Here is an 11,068-nt window from a genome sequence, read left to right as displayed (position 1 = left end):
TTTTTAAATATATTTTATTGATTTTTTCACAGAGAGGAAGGGAGAGAGATAGAGTTAGAAACATCGATGAGAAAGGAACATCGATCAGCTGTCTCCTGCACATCTCCTACTGGGGATGTGCCCGCAACCATGGTACATGCCCTTGGCCGGAATCGAACCTGGGACCTTCCAGTCCACAGGCTGACGCTCTATCCACTGAGCCAAACCGGTTAGGGCGTGGGAATCTTTTTAAAATCCTGATTTCTGGGCTTCATCTTCCGGAAATTCTGTTTCTTTGTTACTACTGTTGTGGCCCCACCCCATAACAAAGAAACAGAATTTCCGGCGGATGAGGCCCAGAAATCAGGATTTTAAAGATTCCCAGGTGATTCGAATGTGCAGCCAAGGCTGAGAACCACTGCTCCAGAAGAAAACGCACAGCAGCTTCAAAGTGAGAGTCTCAAAGAAGAATCACCGATTGGAATTACCTGGGAGCTTGTTAGAAATGCAAATTCATGGGCCCAATGTACTGATCAGAATCACTTGAGGAGCATTAAACTTTTAGTAAGCTCCCAAGGTGATTACACACATGTTCAAGTTTGAGAATAAATGATGCAAAAAACAAAAAACAAACAAAAAAAGACCCAAAGTATATTGACCCAACATCTCTACCTCCTGTGAATGAAGGCCTGACTGACACCATAAAAATCATAAAATAGTTTCAAAATGGTAGAAACAAACAGACCAAAAGAAAACCACTCATCAGGCCTTATACCTACCCCGCACATCAAGACATGCATGAATCCTTTGGTTTGATTTATGACCAAAAGGGAGATGTGTTATAATGTACCTCGCGAATCACAGAAGGACGCCTCAAGAAGTCGAATTAAAGAGTCACATTTACTGCAATCCGGGACTATGAGGGGCCATTCCCAAATCTCATAGCCATAAGATGGTGGCAAAACCAGACTTATATAGGCAAAAATTACAAAGGTATTGATTACATCCCAGGGTTTGGAATGTGGCACCTGGCTCCCAAAAAAGCAGATTACAGAAGCAGAATTAAGCATGTTAATTACAGTTTCGGGTCTCGGGGTCACTGAATTGACAGAAATACATTATCTAGAGTCCTTAGGTAACCTGGGTTAAACTTAGGCATGTTATCTAAATTACAGTTTTGGGTCTCTGGATCACTGAGTTGATAGAAACACATTATCTGGAGCCCTCGGGTCTCCCGACAACTGAGTTGTCAGGACAATTTAGAGTAATTGTGCTGTCCTGGTCTCGGGACCACTGAGGCAGCTGGAACGCACCACCTGTGGCCACTAAAACAATTTAGGGTAATTGTGCTGTCCTGTTTCCCAGGTACAGAAGAATGTGCTCTCTAAGACCAGTATGATAACAATCAATGGAATAGTCATTCAATCAATAAGGCATTCAATCGAATGGGATGACTTATACAATTTAGAAAATCAAAGTAACCTTTCTATCGTTAAGCCAAACAACAGGGTTAAAGTTAAACTACAGTTTCCACCTGAAATGGTTGCTACCATACTTCAGATGTATGGACGAAAGGGGCCACACAACTAACCTGATAAGCTCAGGAAAGGCCTGCATGACTATCTTGCAAACTCAAAGACAAAGTAACTACAAAGGATGGTCTGAAATTAAACTTTAACTGAAAGCAGTAATGGTGGGTGGTCACCTCCTAGACAGGTGTCTTCACTGACAAGGTCAACCTTTACCTTAACTGAACCTATCTGTCTTTTTGCATCTCTGATAACATATCCTTGAAATGTCTGGGTAACTTGTAACTTCCCTTTTTCCAGACCCCTTGGGGCACAACCTAATGTGCCTGGACTCCAGGACAGATACCACAAATTCCTTCATTGTTATCATGTTAATTATTCCTCCACCCACCTAAGTGTGTGTCTATCATTTTACTTTTTATCCAATCCCAGAGGTTTCCCTTTTGCTTTCTCCCGCCTCTCTAATCTATCACCAATGGATTTCATGTAACTCACCTACTTGGCCTCCTTTAATTACAATGTATAAAAATGAGAAACCCCCATTCTCTGAAGCATTATCTCAATTCTTTGAGGTTCTGCTTCCCAGCAACTGTCCAGTTTGGCTCAAATAAACCCACAAATTTTTTTTTTTTAAAAAGACATGCATGAACTGTTAATCTTTTGTAAATCTGCTTAATTTTAAGTGAGCAAAGATTTTTATTTCAGTGGACAAAAAGGAAATTCATTTTATTACAACAGCACTCACATCTGCATCAGAATAACCAAACCACCCATCCATCCAGCAAAAGAAAGAAAGAAGCTGAGATTTAAGGACACTTCCTTCTTTTAACTTCAGGAGCAGGAGCAGGAGCAGGTCGGTTCTCATAATGCTCCTGCCAATATCATGCAACAGGAGACCCAGACCCGGCAGACTGAGGAGTCGGGGGAGGTGACCCATGGGCCTTCAAGAACTTCTCAAGTTGTTTTATCTTCTTATCTGGATAAGCAAAAATACTCAGTTTCAAATTACTCGGTCACTGCGGGCAGGGGGAGGGGCTGGAGGGGGGGGGGATGCTGGCAACACCATTTCTCTGGGTGGAGGTTCTGAACTTGGATCTGGAAATAGTTGTATAATCAAACTGAGGCCGACATGGGCAGTGAAGGGCATGAATGTGTCAGATCTCAGCTTACTACCCCAAGTTCCTACTTGGACTCAGCACAAAGGGATGCCCAGGGGCTGCCTGCACGTTACTGGACCTGGGAAATTGCAGAAAGTATTGGGAAGGGAAGAGAGGCTGGAAGGAAGCCAGGTACCGCCAGGCGGTTCACCTGGGCTCCCTCCACATGCAGGTTGCAAAGAGCCTCACCTCGGGCACGGTTCTCCCGGTGCCTTGCTGCCAGGCTGAGGAGCACGCTTTTCACCCTATTTTGGACACGGGGCTGTCCGAAAACAGTGATTTCGATTAAGCTCCCGGAGTTCACCTTTTCCACCGTCAGCAGGACCTGGTTCATCCACTCTATTTCCGGAATCATGGCTCCGTTTTTGCCTAAACAGGAAGAGAGAGACTGAGGGGTGGCATGGTCGAAGGTCAAGAGGAGGCAGATGGGAAAGGAAGGCCGCCGCCGCCGTTTTCCTGGCGTGAAACGTGGCCCTCGAAGTTGGGAAAGGCTGTAGAGAGGTGCCCTGGCCGGCCTCCCAGACTGGAGGGGACCAGGCCACCTGCACACCCGGCTCGCTCACCGAAGATGGGGTCAGCCAGACATGCCTCCAGGTAAAACACCAATGGGTCTCTCAGCTCCAGCGCAGGAAACCACCAGGGCCGGGTGCGAATCCGTGGCAGTGGAAGCGGCATCTTCAGCAGCCTGTCCAGGGCCTGCGCGGACATCCATGGGTCCTCCTGGACCACAGCATCGGGCTGGTCGACCATGCTGGGAGCTGCAGCTTCAGGGCGAGGTCGAGCGGCTCTCGCAGAACTCCAATCAGAGGCGGAGCCTGTGCCCGCTTTTAGGGTCTCCGTGCAGCCCCGCCCCTTCTGGCATTACCCCACCCCCAGCCCAATGGACACTGGGCACCAGGGCCTGCAGGCTCCATAGGGCGCTTCCTGCTCTGCATCAATCACCAGGACTTCTTTGGGACCTTGACTTAGTCTTTATTTGGCTCCAGCTGGGTCTCAGAGGTCATCTCCACAAGTAAGGCATCACCTGGCCTCCAAGACCCCTCCCCTCTCCTCTCCCCCCAGCTGACTAACAGTGTGGTTTGCATTGGAGACTATGTTGACTGGAAGTCACTTTAAGGCAGTGGTTCTCAACCTTGGCTGCACATTAGAATCACCCGGGAATCTTTTTAGAATCCTGATTTCTGGGCCTCATCCTCCAGAAATTCTGTTTCTTTGTTATGGGGTGGGGCCACAACCTTCGTAACAAAGAAACAGAATTTCCAGAGGATGAGGCCCAGATATCAGGATTTTAAAAAGATTCCCAGGTGATTCTAATGTGCAGCCAAGGTTGAGAACCAGAGTTTGGTAGGCAAATCAGGCTGAGGGCAGGCTCATTGAATCTACATTTTTCTCTCTTCTGCTTCCTGTTATCTTCTGATTGTCTGGTTAGTTACTACCTCTAAGTCATTCAAGCAAGTGTTTTGTGTTTTAAAATATAAAAGTCAAAGCTGTTCCTTATAGAATATGTAGCAAGTATAGACAAATCCCATTTATTTCCAAAACCCTAAAACAATATGGATGTACATTTCTTCCCAATGATTTTAATTTTAGGTAAAACTTTAAATTATAAAAGATTTCACACATTCAAAAAGTTATATAACAAACACCCATGAACAACACCCCTACAATATGTTAACATTTCCCCACATTGCCTCACTTCTCTTCTCTTTAAAATAGATATCACTCAAATAGCTTTCCTTTCTCTCGCCACAGGATATCATTCTCCTGAAGCTGGTCTATATCATTCCATGCATGTTTATATACTTTTTCTAATGCATCTCTAGAAATATTATTTGGTAGTTGTTTTAGAATAGATAGCAGCTGCTGCACAAACTGTTTTGTTCTTACAACTAGCTATGTGTTGTTTTTTAAATCATTTTAATGGACATTTTTGATCATTTATATAAGGGAGATAGTATTAATATACTGAACTCCCTCATCCGCATCATCTAGGCATCAACAGTTATCAATAGATAATTTGTATAAGAGAAGGTGTTGAATCTAACTTTAGTGGATGTTTTTACTTCTTCAATTTAATTTTAAAAATCAACATAACAGCCCTGGCCGGTGTGGCTCAGTTGGCTGAGTGTTGTCCCATGCACCAAGAGGTAGGTCGATCCAGGTCAGTGCACATGCCAGGGTGTCAGGCTCAATCCCTAGTAAGGGGCATGCAGGAGCAGCCAATTGATGTCTCTCTCTCTCTCTCTCTCCTCCCCTCCCTCTCTCCCTCTCCCTCTCTCTAAAGATCAATGGAAAAAGTATTCTCATGTGAAGACTCTTAGAAAAATAATAAAAATAAATAAATAAAAATCACATAATAATGATGCACATTGTAAAAAACAAGTATGGAAGATATAAAAATGTGAAAGCATTTTATTTAATGTATTCTTCAGTCTCTTCCTAATCCGTTGTCAGTTGTGTGTATTCTCAGTATCTTCTAGTTTAAATTGTCTTTTCAGTTTATTTAAGGTGTCTTTTGATGACTGTTTAATTTTAATGCAGTCAAGTTCATCAATCTTTACAGTAAGTGTCTTGCTTAAGAAATCCTTTCCTGCCTGGAGGTCTACAAATATTCACTATACTTCCTACTGAGAATGCTGACGTTTCTATCTTAACATTTAAATCCTGTACCACCTGGGGTTAATTTTTTAAAATTGACATTAGGTAGGGAGATAATGTCACCTTTTTATAAAATGATAATTTTTGGCTTGAGCCATTCTCTCAAGGATGCATTCAACCTGAGGCCAGTTCACATTATCGCCTGGAAAATTTCAGACTCCTACACGTAGAATTAGTCACAAGGCTGGTTTGTAGTAATTAATTATTAGGTCAAGACATAATTGAGCCGAAACCGGTTTGGCTCAGTAGATAGAGCGTCGGCCTGCGGACTGAGGGGTCCCGGGTTCGATTCCGGTCAAGGGCATGTACCTGGGTTGCGGGCACATCCCCAGTGGGAGATGTGCAGGAGGCAACTGATCGATGTTTCTCTCTCATCAATGTTTCTAACTCTCTATCTCTCTCCCTTCCTCTCTGTGAAAAATCAATAATATATATATATATATATATATATATATATATATATATATATAGACATAATTGAGAAAGGCAAAGTTAAGATTATGTTCTTTGACATTTCCATCTGGATGGCAAAATTTAATTCTGATTTAGTTTCATTTTTGGAAGTATAGTCATCTGGGGTCCTGGTCTTATACAGAGACCCCATATTACGTTTCCTACAATTGGCCAAACCAGTTTGGCTCAGTGGATAGAGCATCGGCCTGCAGACTGAAAGGTCCCAGGTTCGATTCTGGTCAAGGGCATGTACATTGGTTACAGGCACATCCCCAGTGGAGGGTTTGCAGGAGGCAGCTGGTTGATGTTTCTCTCATCGATGTTTCTGACTATCCCTCTCCCTTCCTCTCTGTAAAAAAATCAATAAAATAAATGTTTTTTTTAAAAAAAGTTTCCTACAATTGGCAAGCCTTGAGTTTTACTTGCTGACCCCATGCCAGCTTCAAAACAGAAAGGTTTTTAGAAGTTAGCAGAATCTGCCAAGATGAATCAGTTTTTCCACTCTCTTATCTCCAAGGCTTCCTAATTTGGCTCTGATGAGTGGGAGGTGGGCACGGTTTTAATTCTGGCTCCAACATTTTCTAGCTGTGTGACTGAGTGCAAGTTAAAACTCTTCTACCAAGAAGACTTCCAGTGGCTCATGTGCTTTCATTTTTCTTTCCTTTTTTTTTTTTTTTTTTAAAAAAATACATTTGTGTTGTTTGTTTTTTAAATATATTTTTATTGATTTCAGAGAGGAAGGAAGAGGGAGAGAAATTCATTGATGAGAGAGAATCATGGGTGGGCAGCCTCCTGCACGCCCCCTACTGGGGATCGAGCCCTGTGCTGAGCCAGCTCAGCCAAGGGTTCTAAAGCCTGAGTGAGGGCGGTGAAGGATGAAGAAATGACAAAGAGAATAAGCTGGGTCTAGGTGGATCCTCCTGTGCCTGGCTGAGGCCACAGAGAGAGATCCAGAGGCAAGCTGAGCCTTTATTTTATAGCCAGAGGTAAACAAGGTAGTGGTCACCATAGTTACAATAGTTCTTGTGAGTTTCACTTGTTTTGGCAGCACTGGCTGCACCTCCCATAGCCCATTAGCTACCTAGGAAGGATCTAGGAAGCCGTCATAAGGTCAAGCCTAATTATGCTAAGAGGACTGTGCCCTCTAAGCTGGGACTTGTTTGTGGCTTTGCCAACAGGTCAGTTCCAGGCTTAACCCTATAGCTGCGCCCTACAGAGCCCACAACCTGGGCATGTGCCCTTGACCGGAATCAAACCTGGGACCTTTCAATTCGCTGGCTGACGCTCTCTCCACTGAACCAAACTGACTAGAGCTGCTTTCATTTTCTTTGCTTAGCCCTGGAGGAACCAGTCTGAGGGGCTTTGGATTTAGACAGTAAAGTACGTGAGTGAATTGGTTTTGTAATTTCTCATTGCGAAACTTTGTTCTTCATTACTTCACTCCTTGTAACCTTCGACTCTAAGGATGAAGTCTCTCTATACAGTGAAAAATGTTACAAAGCATAAAGAAGACATAATACCAATTTTTGTACCAAATAATAACATCAAAAATGTATGTCACCGATAGGAAAAAAATGGTTAAAATAAGGAAAGTAGAGTTGTAAGGAGATATTTAACAAACACTGTCAAAGGGTCCTTGAGGCTCTGGTTCCAGGTCTTGTCCCACCTTTGCAATTTTTTAAGGATTATGTTGTTGACAGGTGATACATAATCTGAAAATAACCTCAGCTGTCTTTATAAAGTTTCCCCATCAATGCTGACTTAAGATAATAACAAATTTGTCTGTTCCATGATGGATGATTTTATGGATAAACTTAGCTAATATCTATTTAAAATAATCTGGAGCCACCAAGTGGCCATACTGAAAGTGCCAAAGACTGAGTAAAGGGTACAACCAAATTTTTTCCATTCCTCCTTTTCAAAATCAGGGGCTAAATGTTGATATTTTATAATGTCTTCTTTGACCCTCCATATATTAATCTTTCGAAGGCTGCGATAGGATCATAACCTTAAAAGTTGCTTTTTTTGACACAATGATCCGTTTGTGTGTTTTTTTTTAATTGAGTTCAGAGAGAGGGAGAGAGGGATAGAAACATAAGTGATGAGAATCATTGATTGCTGCCTCCTGCAAGCCCTCTGCTAGAGATCGAGCACGAAATCCAAGCATGTGCCCTGTCCCAGAATCGAACTGTGACCTCCTGATTCATGGGTCAACCTACACCTGCTGGGCTCATGTCCCTTGCTTTTAATTCATGCTTACAAAATAAAACTTTTACTTGCATTGCTCATGTCCCTTTATTCCCCTTTCAGAGTATTAACTTGTAACTTAGCCATTTTCTTGTTGCTTTTTGCTCAGTTTGACCTCTTTAAGTCACTTTTCCCACTACATTTTTTTTTCTCTCAGTAGGTTTTTTTTTTTTCCTAGAAAAGAATTTCCTAGTCTTTCACTTTAGTCTTTTTGTTTGTTTCACTTTAGTCTTGAACTCACTGGTGACCTGGTATTTCATTTTCCTTTTTCTATCCCTTCTCTTGATGTAGGCCCCCAATTTATCACTTGTTTCCTCCTCTGAGCCTCAACAAAGTTCTGTGCTGAATTAACATCTTCTACCGAACTGGGACCATGGCTTGGCTTGATTGAAAGTAGCAAAGTTTACTTCTGCCTAGATTGGGGGCCAGAAGGGCATTATTTGCTCTTATTGAAGTAAATGGAATATAAATTATGTTTATTGTATTACATAAGAAGATTCAGTTTGCTATAGAAAAACAAATAGTACCCAACATTCATGAGGCACCAAATGTTCAAGCCTTAAATCTTTGGTAACACCCATCTTGGTCTGATGCTTTCTCTGCCCAGAGACATAAGATAAAATTCACAGCTGCTCAGCACTTTAGCAAGTTACAGCTGTGGCCAGGGTATCTCCACTTGAACAGCACTTGTTTCCTTCTCCCCTCGCTCAAACCCCAAAGGCTGATGCAGCAGGGAAAAGACATGAACATTGCATAACGCAGGATTCATGTAGTGTGGTCTTTTGATCCTGCCTGCAGTCTAACGTGTGTTAACTTATTCCATCTCTCTTTTCACTTGCTTCTCACTGAATGTTTTAAATTGATTCAATAACTGTGTGATTTGGTCTGTCCTGTAAGCTCTGGGACATCTTGCCTCATAGAGTACTTGGAGACATCACTGCATCGAGGAAATCTCCTACTGTGGTGGCTAGAAATGTGAAGGGGGTGCAATTAAAAAGCATCCCGAATAAATGCTAAGAATCACCTTTCCAAATCAAAGAAATATTCAGGAAGGAGCACTCCAACCCAGAAGGACTACTAAAAAATGACTCATGGTATAGAAAGAAGATTAGGAAATAATATTCAAGATGTAGATTGCCATGTGTGTTTGGTATTTTAATAATAAATCTGCTATGTAGAGAACACGAGAAACAAATGAAGATAGATGAAACTAAGCATAGATGCTAACTCATGAGATACATTAGACATAAAGTAAATAGAGTTCATATTAAATATAGGAAGAGAGAAGAGCAAAATGAATTACTATATTAAAGCACAGATAATATTGAATATGCCTATATTTATTTAAAAAATTGAGTCAATAATTAATGACTTTGCAAAAAGAAAGTACCAGACATAAATGTTTCACTGGTGAATTCTAACAAACATTTAAAAACTTATACCAATTTTCTTTTTTTAAATTTTTTTTATTGATTTCAGAGAGGAAGGGAGAGAGAGAAAAATCAATGATGAGCCGAAACCAGTTTGGCTCAGTGGATAGGGCGTTGGCCTGCAGACTGAAAGGTCCCAGGTTCGATTCTGGTCAAGGGCATGTACCTGGGTTGCGGGCACATCCCCAGTGGGAGATGTGCAGGAGGCAGCTGATCGATGTTTCTCTCTCATCGATGTTTCTAACTCTCTATCTCTCTCCCTTTCTCTCTGTAAAAAATCAATAAAATATATTTTAAAAAATCAATGATGAGAGAGAATCACTGATTGGCTGCCTCCTGCAAAAGCAACCCTGGGCATGTGCCCTTGACCGGAATTGAACCTGGGACCCTTTGATGCACAGGCCAACACTCTAACCACTGAGCCAAACCAGCTAGGGCTAAAAACTTACACCAATTTTCTATAATATCTTCTAGAAAATAGAAGCAGAGGGAAAACTTCCTAATTCATTCTATGAGGCCAGCATTGAACTAATACCAAACTAGATGAAGTCATTGCAAGAAAATCACAAACTATTTCTTAAGAACACAGATGCAAAATACTTAATAAAATATTTGTAAATTGAATCCAATAAAATTCGTTTGTAAAGATGATTCATATTATCCATTTCAGGTTAAAGATCAGAGAAAAGAGATTAAATACATAGAACATTTATCTTTTTCTCTATTTCCTGGGGGCTCCAATAGCACTGTAATCCTATTTGTCCAGAAACAATCACATTAAGAATTAAAGTTAATTCTGTGTTAGTTAATCCTGGATGGACCTGAGTTTCAAAATCTCAGACTTAAGAGATGTGACTTCAACACTTGATCTAAAGGTGTAGTACTTTTTGTGCTTCAATCCTGGACACAGACCACAGATCCTAGCATCATAATAGATGTCTACCATGTTTGACAGATGATTGACATGAGATTTGTTCAGACAATTTGAAGATCCTAATCAAAGCAGGGGCACTCCCAGCTGGCTTGCTTGCCTGGAATAATATGCCCAGCAACAGAGCCAGGCTGCAAAGATTGGAGTGCCCTCCGGCATTTACTCAGTTTATTGCATTAGATCTAAAACTCCACCAGGTTGCCCTAACCGGTTTGGCTCAGTGGGACTGCGGACTGAAGGGTCCCCAGGTTCGATTCCGGTCAAGGGCATGTACCTTGGTTGCAGGCACATCCCCAATAGGGAGTGTGCAGGAGGCAGCTGATTGATGGTCAAGGGCATGTACCTTGGTTGCAGGCACATCCCCAATAGGGAGTGTGCAGGAGGCAGCCGATTGATGTTTCTCTCATCCATGTTTCTAACTCTCTATCCCTCTCCCTTCCTCTCTGTAAAAAAAAAAAAAATCAATAAAATATATTTTAAAAAATAAAACTACACCAGGTAGTTCAGGTCAAGTGCTGAAGCCACATCTCTCAGGTCCGAGATTTTAAAATTGTGGATCATTAAATTTGTAGATTACCACCAACATTCTGAAAACTAATATCGGCTCAATTACATCAAAGTGCTGCTCACAGCGCCATGGTAAATGCTGTTTTGCCAACCTTTTGTTTCAACTGTTCTATGCGT

At 41.8% G+C, this 11,068-nt stretch overlaps 1 protein-coding gene across 1 annotated transcript; it reads right to left on the bottom strand.

The window, feature by feature from the left end:
* Nucleotides 1-1,586: 1,586 nt before the first annotated feature.
* On the bottom strand, nucleotides 1,587-4,888 carry OOEP (oocyte expressed protein). Its single transcript, XM_059699631.1, has 3 exons — nucleotides 3,229-4,888; nucleotides 2,850-3,034; nucleotides 1,587-2,479 (listed from the first exon to the last, which is right to left on the bottom strand). The coding sequence occupies exons 1-3, from the start codon at nucleotides 3,413-3,415 to the stop codon at nucleotides 2,390-2,392; spliced, it is 462 nt and encodes a 153-aa protein (XP_059555614.1). The 5' UTR covers nucleotides 3,416-4,888; the 3' UTR covers nucleotides 1,587-2,389.
* Nucleotides 4,889-11,068: the final 6,180 nt, after the last annotated feature.

Source organism: Myotis daubentonii, chromosome 6 (assembly GCF_963259705.1).
Source record: "Myotis daubentonii chromosome 6, mMyoDau2.1, whole genome shotgun sequence".
NCBI lineage: Eukaryota > Metazoa > Chordata > Mammalia > Chiroptera > Vespertilionidae > Myotis > Myotis daubentonii.
The sequence above is the reverse complement of the archived record's forward strand: the minus strand, read 5'-3'. Positions and strand labels throughout refer to the sequence as shown.

Coding starts and splice junctions, on each gene's coding strand:
- OOEP (XM_059699631.1), bottom strand. CDS start 3,415: ATGGTCGACCAGCCCGATGCTGTGGTCCAGGAGGACCCATGGATGTCC. Junction 3,035..3,228: donor TCTGGCTGACCCCATCTTCG/GTGAGCGAGCCG, acceptor CTTCCTGTTTAG/GCAAAAACGGAGCCATGATT. Junction 2,480..2,849: donor AGAACCGTGCCCGAGGTGAG/GCTCTTTGCAAC, acceptor TATCCAGATAAG/AAGATAAAACAACTTGAGAA.